The 18,580-nt window shown below is 40.8% G+C and overlaps 1 protein-coding gene across 8 annotated transcripts in view; it reads right to left on the bottom strand.

Moving 5' to 3' along the window:
• GRIA4 (glutamate ionotropic receptor AMPA type subunit 4) overlaps positions 1-18,580 on the bottom strand; it is a 216,534-nt gene that overhangs the window by 37,910 nt on the left and 160,044 nt on the right. For 7 of the 8 annotated variants that reach the window (XR_004426417.1, XM_033146202.1, XM_033146203.1 and 4 more), the window contains exons 6-9: positions 16,174-16,332; positions 15,400-15,567; positions 13,454-13,558; positions 9,068-9,178 (exon numbers count right to left, since the gene is read on the bottom strand). Coding sequence is in view for 7 of the 8 variants with exons in the window: in XM_033146202.1 (XP_033002093.1) it covers positions 9,068-9,178; positions 13,454-13,558; positions 15,400-15,567; positions 16,174-16,332 (543 nt within the window). In the remaining variant the exon portion in view is untranslated. Of the gene's footprint in view, positions 1-7,018; positions 7,207-9,067; positions 9,179-13,453; positions 13,559-15,399; positions 15,568-16,173; positions 16,333-18,580 lie in introns of those variants that run through there. The other variant, XM_033146206.1, reaches the window with a different exon arrangement.

Below are 18,580 nucleotides of genomic sequence, written 5' to 3'. Positions count from 1 at the left end.
CTGCATCACTTACAGCTGATGACCAGATGAAAGGCACAGAGGTTGTTGCCAATAAAGTCACCATTTGCCAATAGTTACCTCGTAATGGCTCCTCAGTCACAATTCAGTTTTTCTCATCAACTCTCATTTGGGCTGAACTGTGGCAAAAGTTGGCAAATGTTGTGCCTTCAAAGGATAACCATAGCAGCCCCCTGCATTTGTGTCCTGTCCAAATAGGTTATGGAATAACACACAGCCAAAATAGGAACCACTCAGATATTTACTGGGACTACGATGCTGGAATTATTTGGAAAGCAAGAAAACTTTCATTCCACCTTCAATGAAAAATAATGGGTTCCCAAGGTCAATATTGTGTAAACCAGATAACATTCATCATTCGGAGAACAACACTACCAATTATGGTTGTTCTTATGTGTTCTTGCGGCTTCTGGGGTTCTCGGGAAGCTTATCATGGGATTCTCAATTAAAAGATCAATAGCCTCTTCCTTGAAAAGTAGATTCCCCCATATTTACCAATTTTCTTCTGCAGCATGCTGATTCAGAGGTATTGTGCCTGTTGTACAGCACACTCTCTGTTCATTTAGTGATGGAGAGGTCCTACAGTACTAGCCAGGTGAACTGACACTGTGCCCTAGAACTTATTGCAGAAATCTCCTGCAACATGCAGACAAACTGATATCAGGACCATCGACCTAGATAAACAGCCAAAGCATCGATATGGCCAGGAGTTTAACTAAACAGGAGCATGGGTTGATTTTCATGGAGACACACTAATATGTATCCATGTGGTGGTCAGATAATGGCCACACACTACATGTTCAGATTGTGATAACCAAAGCTTACAGAAAATGCCAGCCCTTGTGTATGCTGTACCTTCAAGCTTGTTTCACTTTGTATTCAACTTTTGCCTTTGGAAAGAACGGCATTGCCAGTTGGGATGACCAAAGGCAACCCCAGCACCCCTACAGTGAGAAGTGGTTCACTCCATTATTCCCCCTACCATCTCATTCTGTGCTCATTCTTTTGCATGTGTACACCCGACCTTTATTTGTGGAAGTTTTGAAACTTTTGCAACTGCAACTATTTCGACACTAAAAGCAGCTGAAAGACCAATCATTAATAAAAAAATAAAAAGTGCATTATCTCATTTGCAATGAGATATCGGATCACCCCATTTCTCCTGTGGGCCACATTGCAGTTGCAGGAACTCATTCAGAGCTGTTATATCCGGAATATTTCTAGAAACCCAGCAGAGAGATAGTGCCTTGCAAGACGTAATACTCTGTACACTTAGGGTACTTAGAAATGTAATTCGGAGAGGTTTAGCTTTCTGTGATGTGCCCATATATACTTCCTTTGTCCCACTGTAGTTAAGCAGGCTTTGAAACAATACAAAAACCTTCAAAACCTGATGATCAGAAGCAAAAGCAGAGTAAATGCAGTACCATGTTGTGTGAAGGGATCCAACAAATGATGGCCATCATAGCCACAACTACTCGAAAAAGCTAGGTTGTTTATGTGATGAATGCATAATCCATTGTTGGCTCAATCAGGCAACCCATTTTGATTTTTACTCCTACCACACAACGGCTACAAAACTAAACACATATTGCGAAGATATCCACCCACCATTTGGCCTGATGCAGTTTCTAATTACAATAAAATTAGAACACTCTGGAGGAGGTTTATGAAATATAATTCCACAGGAAATCCACATTTCAAATGATTAGTAACAAAGTATGAACATAGATCATCAAAGTGGTACAAGCTTTACTTACAGAAATCTGATATCTATAACAATGGTTAACATTTAAAATATACAGCTTGGTGTTTTCAACAATAGATTTATCAGTGTAGAGAAATCCTTCACAAACCTGCTAGTACACACAGCTCATAATTAGAAACTAGGGAGTGGTCTTTTTATTTTTTGAAAAGGAAATAGATTTATACTCAGAAGAAATAATCTTGCACTTCCCAGAGAACTGCAAAGCATATGCTAAAGTATAGAAAAGACATTTGTCAAAGGTTTGAAGGTCAGTCTTTCAAATAATAATAATCATTTGCCTTGTCATACATAATAAAACATTCCATGGCATTCAGTAGGAAGGCAATTCACACCTCTGTGTTTGGCAAATATGGAAGAACCAGGTTCTCCACACTTTTTCTGCTAAGTGCTGTGCAGTCTGAACCTATTCGTCAAGACCTGGAGCTGAACTGGTTACAACCAATGTTCCTTGTTAGTTCATCTATCTGAGCACCTACGTAGACCCTCCCTGACCTTTGACTTTATGAATGTGCCTGCTGGATCCAGCAGGCTTCTCGCATAGTTAAACAGATTAGCCTCTCCTGCCTTCACCTTCTCAAGCTTGCACGGCCCAGTTCTGAAGGTGCTCTAGCATACTTCAAGGTCCTGACTCCTCTCCCTGCCCTCACCTTCAGCATCCAAGAGATAAGAAAAAACATGGATGCCACGGATGTAAAAATGGGGGACACTCATGTGTTTTTCTGTACAATTTTCTTGTCATCAAGTCCTGTTGCTCTGGGGGGGGGTGAGGGGTTGCTTTATTGCAATTCAAAAACACACTAGCAAGCAGCCTGTGGATAGCCACTGCAGGCTATGGGCAGGTGCATGACTGATTTTGGAGCTTTTAAAAAAGCCCTTGGAATGCAATGGTCTGATCCAGCAGGCTCGTCTCATGTTCTTATGGTCATGTGGATTTGAAAAGAATCTCCATTTTAAATCCACATGGAAGCAGGATAGGCTGAAGTTAGTCCCATCCACATGTATAAAGGGGATGAAATGTTCTTCAGTGGGCCCATCCAAACAGATTCACAATGAGGCACGGATTCTGGAAATGTGAACAAACTTGTTCACATATGAACAAACCGGCAGTAGTTTAGCAGCTAGACGCTGCAGCTATTTTATAGAGAGTAGCTTGTTTAATATTCTAAAAGCAAAATGGAAACGTCTGATCCAATCAAAGCACTTTCAAAATCCCATTAATTTCAGGATCAAGAATTTAAGCAAAATATTAATTTTCCCATTCAAATCGGCTGTGCTTAAAATGGCTTGACTTCAGCAAGATTGTATACATGTTTCTTCAGTAGATTTGTTTCTTCCTAACCATTGTTTTTTATTCATATGCAAATCGAAGCAATTAAACACTCAGTTAAAGATGTACAATTACAGCACAACAGTAGACATATTTACTATTAAATCCCATTGTGTTCTATAGAATTTACTCCATAGTAAGTGTGCTTACTTTGGCAGCATCACTCACCAATTGTATACATATTTCCTCAGAAGTAAGCCCCATTGAGTTCAATAGGACATACTCCCAGGTGCAGTGCTCAATGGGGCTTACTTCTGAAGAGACATGTATAGGATTTGTACTGTAAATCAAGTATGTGCCTTCATTATACACCTTTAGGCGCCAGGCAAAAACGTTCCTCTTTAACCAGGCCTTTGGATGACTGACATCCTATGCCGTTTTAAAACGTGTTGGGGGGGGGAGTGTTATTGGGTTGTTTTTGTTTTATTATGTATTTTGTATTTTCTGATTTCATCCTGTGAACTGCCCTGAGACCTGTGGGTATAGGGTGGTATACAAATTTAATTAACTGCTACTGCTACTACTGCCCAGGGACCCAGATGGCACTGTGGGTTAAACCACAGAGCCTAGGGCTTGCAGATCAGAAGGTCGGCGGTTCGAATCCCCACGACGGGGTGAGCTCCTGTTGCTCGGTCCCAGCTCCTGCCAATCTAGCAGTTCGAAAGCACATCAAAGTGAAAGTAGATAAATAGGGACTGCTCCAGCGGGAAGGTAAACGGCATTTCCATGTGCTGCTCTGGTTCACTAGAAGCAGCTTTGTCATGCTGGCCACATGACCCGGAAGATGTCTGCAGACAAACGCCGGCTCCCTCGGCCTATAGAGTGAGATGAGCGCTGCAACCCCAGAGTCGGACATGACAATACCTAATAGTCAGGGGTCCCTTTACCTTTACCTTTACTACTACTACAATTTCTTTAATCAGCCAACACCCCCAAAACACTGAATTAGCAGATAAATGCACCTGCGTGTTTTGACATATTACAAGGGAGGGAAAAAGAAGCAAAGATGTTGTCCATATTATCCCCAACCTGATGCCCTCCAGAGGGTTATTCAACTAAGTTTTAATCAGAGCAGACGCACTGCAATAAATGGATCTAACTCAGTCATGTTTATTATGTTCAGTGGATCTACACTGTGCAAAGCTTAGTTGAATACCAGCCAAGGGTTTTTGCTAGTACTAGCAAGGGATGCTCATAAAACACAAATGGAATAGCTCCCTCCCTGTTCCACTCTTGAATACTAGCCTAGATGTTTCGGACTACAACGTCCATCAGTTCTAGGCAGCATGGCTGGTCAGGGATGATGGGAATTGCATTCCAAAGCATCTGGTGAACACCAGATTGGGGAAGGCTGGCATGTACTTTCAAGAAAGGACTCATTTGTATTCATTATGTGGATTTGGGGTCCGTTATGAACCGTTCTGTGGAATTATCAAGGGATGTTTCTGGACTCTGGGTTTAGACTAGGTGTTCATGATTCGGTACAGTTCTTTAGCATCCAATAATTAATTCACATGTTTATCCTCCCCCTTTTAGACTTTGCAATTTAAGAACACGGCAGGTGATCTAGTTCTCTACATCATTAAAATAAGAATTATTACGCTACATAAATGTTAACTAAAGCTCTCTATTTTTTATATCAGCTGTTTGTTTGTTTGTTTTACAAAACCCCACTAACAGCAAATTCATTTTTTTCACATTAAGGTAAAACAAAAAGCTAATCACATTTGCTATACAACCAGAGAACATATTGTTTACTAAAAGTAGAACATGCTGATTTGGGCGGTGTAGATTAATTTTACTTATATCCTGTGTCAATGAATGAAATAGCACTGCATCAAATGAAGCACAGGAAAATACAAAACCAGAGGACACTAAGCAAATTGGCAAATGTTTTATTAAAGCATGCCATGCGGAGAATAGTTACTAATAAATAGATACCTGTCTTCCAGAAACGGAAAAGCCGAGCATTACTGATTCCTAGGAACTATTTAATTAAACGTAGAAATGGACCCAGATCCAATTTCAAAGCAGTCCCAAAATCCTGTTTTTCCCAGTGGCACTGAATTAACTTTCCTTTAATATGAAGAGGGAAGTGAATGGGACACAGTCACTCAAAGCAGCCTTTTTCACTTGCTCGCGTTACGGAAGAAAGCACATCCACAAGATTCTGAAGATTGACCACAGGTAATTAAATGGATCTGTATATATACGTGGCTGAAGGGAGTGATGATGCTGTTACTGCAAACCAGCACAGGTCACTGTTTGCCTTCAGAGTTAAATGCTGGGGCTCAATGCATATAATTAGTTGGGCCTTGACTGTAGCCACGTTTATCGATTGCAACTCAACTAGCATACGGAGAACTCTTCTTATACCAGGTGCTTTTTGGGGTGGGGGGTGGGGGTGGAATTCCATTGCAGCTGCAATCTGGGACAGAAACCTGGGCAGTTCTAGAGGGGCTAAATCATTACTGGACTCTAGAAGGTTACGCAATACAAAGCCTAGTCCCCATAGCCAATAAAGCACAGCAAGGACATGGAAATAGTATTGTAGTGTAGGGAGCATGGGACCCTCCACATCACAATCTACCTTTGGTCATGCTAGCTGGTAATGATGGGAGCTGGGAGTCCCAAGAGTAACTGGAGCTTCACAGCCATCCCTGCACTAGACACCATGCACGTGTTTTTTCACTAGAAGTTAACATGTGAAGAGATGTAATTTGACAGTAACATAGAGATACCTTTACGCTGGAATCTATTGGCGTTACCATTTGGCTACTGAGCTTAGTAATAAGCACCTGGTTGTACCAAACACATATGATATAAGCTGAGTTCTCCGTATATTCTGTGGTCCAGGATACACCCGCAGGTTGCTTTCTGTTCATGTGCAGTGGGTGCCATGAACTGGACTTAATTGTTTAAGCACCATCACATACTGGTCTAAATGGGCAGGAGAAGTAGGTGTGAATGTTGCTGTGTTGCTGGGCTGTGTCACACCATCTTCCAAGCTACATCTCTGATAGGTTGGATCTAATGGCTCCTTTCCTCTGACAGAAGGAGTCTTCCATCAATGGAACGAGTCCTTTCTTCAGGCAAAGGAGTCTTTCCGTTTCAGAAGGACACCTTTCATCACAGGAAACTCCTTTGGATTATGGAAGGCAATCTTTAGGTCCAACCTACGTATTCAGAACCCGCTAGAAAGCAGCAAGTCACCCGGCTCTGTTCTGGAAATTTTTCTGCCCTGACCAACGTTTGTGGTTCTGGGTCTGGGAATAAAGTCTGGACCATCCCTCATTTGGTGCATGGCAACGGAAAGAAGTTTGGACACTGTGCATGAGCCACTCCATATGAATAGCTCATTACAAGCTGAGAACCAACACAGAAGTAACTTTCACCTGCACGCTGAAGCTCAGCCTTAACACATTGGAAAGGGCACAGACTGAACATTTAATAAGGCTCCCCCCCCAGGCTTTTGTATAGTTTTGTTTAACTCTGAAATGGCATGCTAAGGGAAACCTTGGCATGCTACATAAAATTCATTCAGATCCTTGGTTTGGAAAATGAAAATACCAGTCCTAGGACTGGTTGAGTTATTTCGCAGAGAACATTTATTATGCACATCAAAACGCTTGACTGCAAAAGAGACAAGACACTTTAAACAGTTTCTTTCCCTTGCATCCGGCTTCTTTCTCTTTTTGCAAGCACTGATTAGTTGCTCCTAAACTTGGAAGTATTTTACAATAATTTACACTGTACATGTATGAAAGCCTTAATTTAAAGACTGGCATGAGAGGGGGGGAAATGCAACTGAGAGAGCCTTGAAATCCCCATCATTTTCTTCATAGCTTGGCCAAGTTGAAGATTGAATGACACCTGTTTTAGGCATTTCAGAATAGTCACAGAACTTTTTTTTTTCCTTGATGGTTCAGTGCCTGGTCATCCAGTCAGAGGATCACAAATCCACATGGAAAAATATAGCTCAATTCTACTATACTGGAGGTTAACGCTTGAGCCTTAGTTAGGAATGTTCACGGCAACGTGGGACGCTTTTCTTCCTTGGTCAATTTCTTAAAATAGGATTCTTCATCAGAGGCTGAAAAGAGGAGGACTGTACTGAAGTATGATTTTTCCATTACTGTGTCTTTTTTTTTTCAAAGGAAAAAGATACATTTTTATAAGTCCCATGCAAAAAAAGGAATTATGCAATTAGGTTAGGTTTACACTCATAATTTCTGTACACAATATTAGTTCTTTCCACCCTACAATGACAATCCTTAACAGGTGATTTGTCGTGATGGCAATGAATGAGTCACCATACTCGAGTCTCACAAACAAAGCAACAGCTAATGGTGCAGAGAAATCCAGTCCCACACACTTTACCTTGGATTGTTTTCAGTTCATCATCAATTTAGAAATAAAAATTAAAAACAAAAACAAAAAAATCTGGTTAAGGAAGACTAACACCATGTAAAACACTCTGTGTTTCTTAAAACAACCCTTATCTGAAATTGGTTGGGGAGAACAACCCCAATTCTTTTCTAATGAGATATGTGAAAAGGGCAGTACAAACCAAGTTGAGGGGGGGGAAAATTAAGACTATTCAGGTAAAGGTCATCCTTTGCCAGTCTGCTTTGACACACATCAAATTTAAAGGGCACACCTGACTTTGGAGGAAACAAAAATATGTTAGCTATTCCTTTCAAGTGGTACAGCTTCTTTCGGAAGAAGCAATTCTGAGACCTATAGATTCCCTTTTTTATTGCTGATAGTTATGAGTAAATGGTTACATTTTTTTATTATTTCCTTGGAACTTTTAAAATGTAAAAAAAAATCATGATAAGTGTAACAAATAATAATATAAAACATACTGGCCATAATCCATCCAAAGTCCAACACTTTTTTAACATCCCACTGATTATTAGGTGAGAAGGACATAGAAGTTTTAAAGAGGAGATTCCATGGGAGAGGAGGTGTCACTACCTAAACCATGCCAGGTCATTTTGGGGCTGGTAGAAAGGTGCCCCACCCCCGCCCTGGCCAGCTTTTTCCATTCCTCCCCACCTTGAAAAAAATCCCTTCAAATGACGAGCGGCAGAGAAAATGTGCCATATCTAGGGTTGGCGAAATGTCTCAGCCTGTTGCGGTATGCGTCAAGGGAAAGAAGAAGTTTTGTTTATGGTGGATCCAAGGTCTTCTGGGATGCCCTGTTTCCAGGTCCGCTGGTGAAACTTTCTGCCACCATATTGCACAGTGGGGAGTGGGGCACATAGCATGCAAAGGACCCTCGTCTGCCTTCTGTGCGAGCTAAGAACTGCCCTTTTAAACATGTACATATGCATCAAAATCAATTGTACTTAAAAGTGCTTAGCTTTGGACGTATTGTGGCCGATGTGAATTTTGTTCAGTGATATCTTGACATGGCAAAAATGACACAGAACCGGTGTCTAAGAATCAGCTTCTGTTTGAAGACATGCTTTCAAAAATTATGCATGTTTCCGTTTTGCACACGTAAAGAAAAATTGTTCTAAAATGAACTAACTAGGAAAAATGTATTTATTTGCTATAAGAGTCAGGGAACCTGCATTTCTTGCAAATTGCAATGCGTAACAAACGTCCACCAGATACATGTATTCCTCTATGTCCCCCCCACTTTAAAAACAAAACAGAAAGCATTGCAAAAAAGAGAGGGCTACATTACTGAAAGGTAGCTTTTTTTCTCATTTCAGAACTTTTCATTTTGTATATGGTATACTGCATAACTGAAACATTTTAAATGCAGCAATAATTTGTTTTGATCAAAGAGGACTTTAAAAAATATGCTAAAATTGTTATTTTAAGATGATTTATCTGTCACTCCTCTGTTAACTTGCCCACTCTGATATTTACTTTGTGGGAAATCAGGCAAATATATGGCTTAAAGGCCTGCACTTTCTTCCTTTCTTTTAAAAACTTACCATAATTGTGGTTACGATTACTGTTCTGTTCTCAAGAGCTGACGTGTCATTTCCCAATGTAGGCTCGTGCTGAATCAAAACGAATTTATCCATATCATTCCAGTAACCAATCTGAAACACATAAATGCAAAAATTGAGTTTGCATACATATATGTGGATGATATGATTTGAGCACTATGTTCCCCTTGTTTTGGGATGATGTGATTTATTGATTATACATGACCAGATGTTCCATTGGGGAGACAGTATTGACTAGGGGCTCATCCAGGCTTCTTTTGTGCTGAGTTTCTAGGCACAATTCCAGCCTTTAAACCGTTGTTATGTCACGGCACTTTCCCCAGGAAAACCCACATTTTACCTGGAAAGTATGGCACAAAAGAAAGGTCTGGATGAGCCCTAGGAAGATCTGTGTAAAGAGCTAAGGCGATTTATTAAGTTAGTGAGTAGTATGGATTATTTTATACCAGTGGTCATGATTATGGTGGGAAACGACATTTATCAATATGCCATTTATCACTTCACTTGTAAGTCATAGATCTCTCAGGCCAATGCTCACACACCAAAGTTATGACTTATAAAATGTACATTCAGTTTATGATAAAAAGAAACAGAATTGAACAAACAGGAAGCCCACTGTATGTATGTTTGTTTTCCCAGAAGAAAGTATCTGATTTTAATGGGATTTACTCCTTCCAGTTCTGTATGCACTTACGTGGAAATTTTTCACAAAGAGCACAGAGGGACTTATGCCAGACAGAGCTGTCAACCTTCCTTTTTTTTTTTTGCATTGGGAAACGGCCATAGCTGTCAACTTTCCCCTTTTTTTGCAATGGGAAACGGCACTGGAATAAGAGAATTTCCCGCAAAAAAAGGGAAGGTTGACAGCTATGAGCCAGAGCAGTAATCTTCAAGCTTTTCAGACCCAGGACTCATGTTTAGTCCACTGAAGACCCAGTTACTGTTGGTTTTTTATTTTTTAAATCAAATATTTGTATGGTGATAGTCCTGCTATTGTGACCCACTAGAGGTCAGGCAGAGATCCAGAAGTGGATTTCCAACCAGCCATTTGAAGGCCATTGTTTCATAGCAATCATATATATGGTTGAATTACCAATTAATTATCGAAGAGATAAAAAGCGTAACAAAGGTTAAAAGTAGAAAGAAAGCAAGTGGACCCACATTTGCCTTGGTTGATGCATGCTTCTGGCTTGTGACCCAAAATTTGACAATAGGAAATGTAGTCAGTAGACAAGAGAGAGAGAGAGAGAGAGAGAGAGAGAGGATGTGTTATAGAGGAAGTGGTTACCAGAGAAATCCCAAAACCTTCTTCCTTTTAAGGTCTGCTCATATGTGCAGAGCAATGTGGAAGCAACTGAGGAATTGGAGCTCACCTGTTCCCTTCAGTGAGTTGAGAAACTGCAAGTCTCCTGCTTCTATTTTATATTATTTCTCTTTGGAGGAAATGATTTGCAGAAACAATTGTTGGTTTGATCATCAGAAGCAAATACAACTTCTTGGAACACAGTGACCTGAGTCATGGGGAGTTGATGTGAGCCAAGTGGGACATTTATATTCTCTGAGATTCTTGTTCGTTATTTGTGAATTATTCACCTCACCTATCTATAGAGACAAGATTCACAGTATGCTTAGCATTCCCATAGCTACACCTATTTGTTGCTAGTTTCTTTCCCGGAAAATGTTGCAAGTGCAGTTTGAAAGCAATATCTATGGTCCAACAGAAGCTTGAGTGGGTTGGGGGAGGACATGTGCCAATGAAACAATAATGTTAAATCCTGCAAATGACAACTCAGGTTCATAATTTAATCACACAAATGCATTTGTGACTTTGAGTAGTGGCACATTACGGGAATGCTTCTTTCATAGACATTCAAGTAAAATGGGTGAAGAAAAAGGTTTGCTTTCTCTCTCTCTCTCTCTCCTTGCCCTTTTCTGTTCTGGTGAACAGAATGCCATGAATTGATATTGCTGAAAGAATCATAAATCACGAAACACGAAACACAAAACATAGGAAGCAGGGATGCACATTGGCAATAGAAGTGAAAACCTATTACTTTGCTTGTGCTTATTTCTGATGGCTTGTCCTTGATCAGAACAATGGTGCAGCAAATGAAGTATTATGCCTTTGGAAGTAACAAATGCTAGATACGTGTGAGATGGTGATGACCGGCTCCTGCACTTGGTACCTTCCACAGAGTCTATGACCACTGAAAATAAGGCTGGTTTTCACAGGAACTGGAAGAATTTTTCTTCCTTAATTACTGAGCCGTACTATCCAGATAAGCATCATTAACATTTTGTATTTTGAGCAGCAAGAACAGAGCATCCAAGTACATTTCAACGAATAGCTAAGAATAAAATGTGCAGAAAGAAAAGTGAGTGAGGAAAATACAATAAAACCACGGACAGGCAAAGCTTCCCAAGACTTTGGGTATCATGGCTTATAGAGAGGCAACATGGAAAAGAATGTGTGGCAGAGGGTACTAGACATAACTCAGTGTCACTGAATCAAAATAAGAAAGAAGTTCCTTGAAATAAGCAGTATTTAGAACTTTGAACATTTAGAACATGCTACCAAATACAATGAAACTACAGCTTGGTTCTTGAGTTGCCCTTCTGCACTACAGAGGAGCGCTGTTCACAGGAACTTAAATCCAAGCCACGTCTGCGAATCAACGGGGGCTAATCCTTTCAGGATATTGATTTGAAGACTAAGGGGATTTTGGCTTTAGTTAACATCTATTTCCAACATGGGATGGAAAATAAAAATGGGGGGAAATGTTCTCCTCTTTTGTTTTACACGTCCAGCCTACTTGTGGAAATGAAATCTCAGTAGACTCGCAACTATGTAGTTGTAGACTTTAATTTGCACTCTTCCCTTGCTGGGAGCAGCAGGGATCTGCAGCTTATAAAAAAAATAGAGGATAGGCTATCGCTTTGCAGTAGAGAATATGCACTGCATACAGGAAGGTCCCAGGTTCAATCTCCAGCATATCCAGTTAAAAGGATATTAGCTGCCCGGGGAAAGATCTCAGCAAAAGCTCCAGAGACCTGAATAGAAAGTATTGGAAATAAACGACACAGTATAAGGTAGTTGTTGAGGCTGCTGCCAGACTGGGGTAAAGGCAAAAAGGCAGGTGTCAGGGACTGGCTGGGTGGAGAGGAGTGGTGGGAGACACTAGCTGGGGAACCTCCAAGGGAAACCCCAGAGGAGGAAGGCTCAGAGCCAGGGGGTTGGTGGTGGAACTCTGAGGAGCAGTCAGAGGGAGAAGATTGGGAGGAAGGGCTTAATGCTGAAGGAGCAACGGGGTTTAGTCAACAGGGAGAACTGGTGGCCGGGAGCAGTTCAGAATCCGAGGCTGAAGCAGAGGAGGGAGGCAAAGAGCTTGCTGAAGAATCATGGGCATCTCCCTCTCCTGAAATTAGCTCCCCTCCCCGCTGGTCCCCAAGAACACTCATGATAATGAGGGCAACAGAACAGTGACCAGAGGTGAGCAGGAGTAGTTTGAGACTTCTTGGGCAACACCCAGGGATGCAGAGGGAGAGGAGCAAGACCTGCTGGCAGCAGGACCTCTTAGGAGCAAGACCTGCTGAGAAGTGTTGCTGAGTTGCATGCAGCAACCCTTAGTGTTGATATAAGAAAAAGCAACACAGTATAGAACTGAACAATAATGTGACTTCGACTCAAACATATTATCCCTTGAGCACAGGCAGGCACTAATAGCATGCTTCTTCCCTCAGAAATCCAACCTGACAGACTGAATTACAAATGGAAGCAGAACAGAAACTCATCTTGCTGCTATTGCAAGGTTCTTTCCCTCCAAAACTCTGCCTGATTGGGGGGGGGGGAGGAGGGAACCAGTTCCTTGAAATACCCTAACACACTTTTTCAGGTGATTATATTTTTGGCTTGCAGCAAGGATATCACTGCAAAGTGGTTGTCTGACCTTGCACCCTAACCTTCCTTTCTGTTTCTTTGCACCTCTAAATTATCATGCTTGTGAAAAAACAATTGTTGCAAAAAGCAAAATGAAAACAGAAGACCCTCCCCATGGCAATCAGAAGAGTCCATCTTTCTCAAAAGCACAGGCATTATGTCATATGGGAATCTGCATGCATCAGTTTTACATAATGACTCTGAAGAATCTGCATTTGTTTATTTGCATTGCTGGGTAATGAAACTTCAATGGTTTGATCCTCAGGTTGGATTCAGATTTAGTCATGCTTTATTGAAATGAATAAGTCCCGCTGGGGCCTACTCTGAGCATAACTAGGCTGGATCCAACCAATCAATGGGCTTGGTTAGACTGAAAATCATGAATGAACTAAAGAGTGGAGAACAGCTTGGAAGACTGGACTGGCACATACCTTTCGAGGGCCATTGCTCTTCAGTTCAAACACGTCCATTGAATAGTTGACTCGGCGGCCATAGTGGTCAAATTGAACATTTCCCGTGAGTCCTTGTATTCGAACCTTGAGACAGGAAATAAATCAGGACATGGATAGTTGGTAAAAAGCATGGATGATTGCAGTGCCTTTATGTGTGCGATAGGACACTGCGTTGAGTAACCTCACTGCAACATTGTGCACCAGCTGCAGCTTCTGGGTCAACCTCAAAGGAAACGTCACATATAGGACACTACATAATCCAGTGTAGAGGCTGCCAGTTCATGGGCCACAGTGGCCAGGCTTTCCTGGTCCAGGAATGGGCACCATTGGCATGTGGCCCCTTGGAGATTTCCCAGGCGGGAATGTGGCCCTTGGGATGAGAAAGGGTCTCCAACCCTGCAATAGGGAAGAACAGGGTTCATGTTTCTGCCTGCCGTCTTGTGCTTAAGCACCACATCCACCACATCACTTAAGAATTCTTAAAAATCCTGAGACTCCCCCTGTTTCCCCTCACTTTAAATAAAGACAAATATTGCTACAGCTATGCCCTTTCTGTGGAACATTTGAAATAAGCCTGATGTAGTTAGCAGCTTTACGAAAGAGTAAATGTATACCTTTCAAGTGGTAATCTTCCTTTGTTCTGCATTTTCATTGTTACCCAAATCGGAATAAATTCTAACCAAACCTTGCGGGCATAGGCAGAGAGCTGCCTGCAGCGACTTCTTTTCAGTGTCTCTATAGTATGTTCATTTGCGTTTGCAAATGGTTTTAGAATTCATTCTAGGCTCCCTTGCCCTCTTGCTCCTTCCTATAATCCAGAGGAGGGAGACTTAGGCCTAGGGAACAAATGTAGTCCTTCTGGCTATCTGGTGCTCAGGAATCTCCCCAGACCACTTCCCTCACCAGCCATGCTCCACACCACCAAGTGCTTTTGCTTGTCTGGTATGTGTCTTTGATCTGCAATAATACTTCTTGTATGCCTGGATGCACAGATGTGTTTTGTATGTGTGTGTAGAAACCTGGAATGTTGCCTCTTGCACAAAGGTAAGAGCAGCATCTGCCTATACCTACCACAGGTGTGTGGTCCCAGAAATGTTACCTGTGAGAAAATGTATCCCCCCAGGATGCATAGGGTTTCTTTCCTCTGCTCTACTGCAACTACCCCTCCATGAAAAGAGAGACTAATTTATCTTGATAGAGAGAAGAAGAAGAGGAGGAGGAGGAGGAGGAGGAGTTTGGACTTGATATCTTGCCTTTCACTCCCCTTGAGGAGTCTCAAAGCGGCTAACAATCTCCTTTCCCTTCCTCCCCCACAACAAACACTCTGTGAGGTGAGTGAGACGGAGAGACTTCAGAGAAGTGTGAGTAGTCCAAGGTCACTCATCAGCTGCATGTGGAAGCGAACCCTGTTCACCAGATTACGAGTCCACCGCTCTTAACAAGTACAGTATACCACACTGACTCTCTTAAAAAATTTAAGCCTCTTTTTTCATCATGAATGCAGAGCCCTGACACCAGGGGAAAGTATTTCCTTTTAAATGAAACAAGGAAAGTGAAAGATACCTTTCTTTTTGCAAGTTACACTGAGCTAACAAACCAAAACACCTTTTGAGGTGACAGAAATGTGTTTGGCGTGCAGCACTGCAAAAAGTTCAAACAGCTCTTAAGACAATTTTTTTTTTTAAAAAAAATAAGTTTTGTTTATTGGTTCATTTTGTTGGAAAAGGAAATATAAGCAGGCTTTCAGTTCTGCCCAAATATTTAAAACCCTGAGCCAGTTACAGTAGCTGAGAGCTGCCCACCTGAAGTAAACAAAAAGGAAACAATCACAATAATACAACAACTGCTAGTGCCTTTAGAAGTTTATGATGTTTTCCAATATCCATACAATGACTTAAAAAAAAAAGCAACTGTTTCAACCACACCTGTTTCAACGTTCTCTCCATGTCAATCCCTTGGCTCCACGGTGCAGCCGGGTTTGCAAGACAATCCCCTGCATTCCCCCTCCTAGAAATGTCAATTTTCTGCCTTCGAAGGTTACGGAATGTCTCAGCCATCACAAGCACTCCATCGTAGGTTAGAGCAGAGGTATACTAAGAAAATGTAGAGATTAGGCATCAGTCTTAACCGTTTTGTTTTGTAAGGAAACTGGTTCAACATTAAGAATATATCTATGAACAATTTTTTCTCCTCTTTCTAATGGAGGCTGAAGCTGAGTTAGAATGGTTTTGTGGAACAGAGTTTGTGCCCAAAAGCAGCTCTTATTCTTAAATAACTTCATTTTAAATTGCAACAGTTGCTGCTCTTGCTAATAATAACTGGGGCACCTTTTTAATAGAGCAAAAGGTTTTTAATCTACTGCTTGAGCAGAAACTAAACCAAAGGGAGTCAATTTGGTGCCTTCCAGATGATGCTGCAGGACTACAACTCCCATCAGCCCCAGCCAGCATGACTGATGGACAGGGACGATAGAAATGGCAAGCCAACAAAAACTAGAGGGCAACCATTGGCTATCCCTGAACTAAACACATTGAACCCTGCAAAGATCGACCCAAATTACTTTAACATCATGCCAGGAGGCAGATAGCATTGACAATTGCTACAGTGATTTTTTTTTTTAAAAAAAAGGTTGCGCAAGTATGCATAGTTTAAGTTAACCTATTTGAGCAGTCATTTTAGTATATGTTGCAGACAAGTACCTTAGGAGGAGTCTCTGACCCCGGGTATTCTCTCTGGTCCAGTTTCTTCCACCGTTGCATGAGTTTAGCAACCATAGGCGTATTAAAATCCACCAGCTGAAACCCTGTGACATTGGCTCCTCCATGCATAAATCTGTCCAAAGAAATATCCTTGAATCCCTGCAAAAATCAATTAACGCAACACAAATTGAAAATTCCCCACACACTTTCAGTGACCATACATAAACAGCCATAAAGTAAACCAAAAACAACGCCAATAATACCAGTAGTACATAACAACGTATGAGAACTTATATAAAACAACTAATCAATTATTTTATACACACACACACACACACACACACACACAAACATTTCAATTCTTCTTTACTTCTTAACTTAAACCTAAATTATAAACATAAACTAAACCTTGGTTTAGTACTTAAATAAACACACAACATGTAGACTTCCTGTCTTTCCTGATAGGCGTTCATTTTCTACTTGTGAAAGTACTTAACATTTTCATTTGTCCTTTATTTAATTCCAAAACCTTCTACAAACCCAAACACAGCTTCATTTTCTGACATACAATATTTTCCTCCAGGATCATTCAAAAGCCGCCACAGACTTTATACCGTTTTTGATGCCTTGCAGGTACTTTCTGTATCTCTCCCATTTTTTCACAAATACCTGTCTATTGATTCCTCTCAAACTGCTAGTTAGCTGGGCCATCTCAACATACTCTTGAAATTTATATTGCCAGTCTTTTACTTTTGGAGCGCTCTCCCCTTTCCAATTGGCTCTGACAGCCATAAAGTAAATCACTTTATATATATATACATATATTTTTCTCACATGAACAAGGACTTAAATTAGAATCATAGAACTAGTTTCACTTGAAACATCCAATGAAGAAGAGTCCATCACCTTCTGAAGCAGTTTGTTCCACTGCTGAATGGTTCGTGGTGTCATTAAGTTCTTCCATATGCTTATTATTAATCATTTTTTATTGTTGTTTGGAACTACAGCTTCAGGTCCATCGGTTTGCTCCATGTGACAGGCTTTCAAATATTTGAAGGTGGCTATCATATAAACTCTTAATTCTCTCTTCTCTCTGCTCCTTGGGCCTTGCCACCTAGGATGTGCACCCCAGGCCCTTGACCATCTTTGTTGCCCTACTCTAGTCAGTTCTAGTTTGTCAATATCCTTCTTGAACTGCAGTATCCAAAAGTGCTTCAAATAAAGCCTGAGCAAAGCAGAATACACTAGCATCATTACTTCTTGTGATCTGGACATTATATTTCTCTTGATGAGAGTTGCATTAGCCTTTGTAGTGACTGGATCATATTTACAGGTGGGTAGCCGTGTTGGTCTGCCATAGTCGAAACAAAATAGAAAATTCTTTCCAGTAGCACCTTAGAGACCAACTGAGTTTGTTCTTGGTATGAGCTTTCGTGTGCATGCACACTTCTTAAGATACACTGAAGAATGCACACTTCTTCAGATACACTGTTTCAGTGTATCTGAAGAAGTGTGCATGCACACGAAAGCTCATACCAAGAACAAACTCAGTTGGTCTCTAAGGTGCTACTGGAAAGAATTTTCTATTTTGTTTGGATCATATTTAGTTATTCATCAGCCAAACCCCCTAGGCCTAGATCCTTTTCACATTACCTGCCAGCTAAACCTCAGTGCTTGTGATTACAATATACTTTAAACAAAATACAAGTACTTAAGAATGAAATCTATTGCAACAAAATCTAAGTCCTTCAGTACCAGCTACTGTGGCTACACAGTACAGCACTACAGATCACTTCCCCATTCCAGATGATGAGTCAAACATGTTCCAACTAAATTTTAACCAGGATTGCCCTGTAACTTCCAGTTCAAATACAATAGCAAGATATTCAGCTCAAAAGACTTACTGGTGCCTGCACTTAAAAGTAATCCCACCAGGGTGAAATAAATAACTGTGGAAACAATTGCATATTTCCTACTGAATATTTTTCTGCAACTGGAGTACTTGGATGTCTTTGCAGCAGAAACTGGTATTTATGTATGCAAGTACAGAATAAAGAAATGGCTGTGGTTTGCTGCTATGCCATCTTGCTATGGTTGGAATGCTGTTTTTCTGCTACTTCTTGTCTTTGGATTGAATTCTGTAATCATTGTAACTAAGAACAATGGGATTGTGCCAGAGTATATTTATTTATTTGTTTATTTAGTAAGTACATTTATTTATGTACGTATTTGCTACATTTGCACCCCATCTTTCTTCCAATACACTCAAGGTGGTTTACAATTTAAAACAATAGCATACAACCTAAATAGAGATAAACTTGAGCAGAAAAGGGAGTGCAAAGAGAAAGGAAAAAGAAGCATCAGATACCAATTAATATATAATGTTACGTAATTGTTACAATGAGCT

The sequence above is a fragment of the Lacerta agilis genome, chromosome 4 (assembly GCF_009819535.1).
Source record: "Lacerta agilis isolate rLacAgi1 chromosome 4, rLacAgi1.pri, whole genome shotgun sequence".
NCBI lineage: Eukaryota > Metazoa > Chordata > Lepidosauria > Squamata > Lacertidae > Lacerta > Lacerta agilis.
The sequence above is the reverse complement of the archived record's forward strand: the minus strand, read 5'-3'. Positions and strand labels throughout refer to the sequence as shown.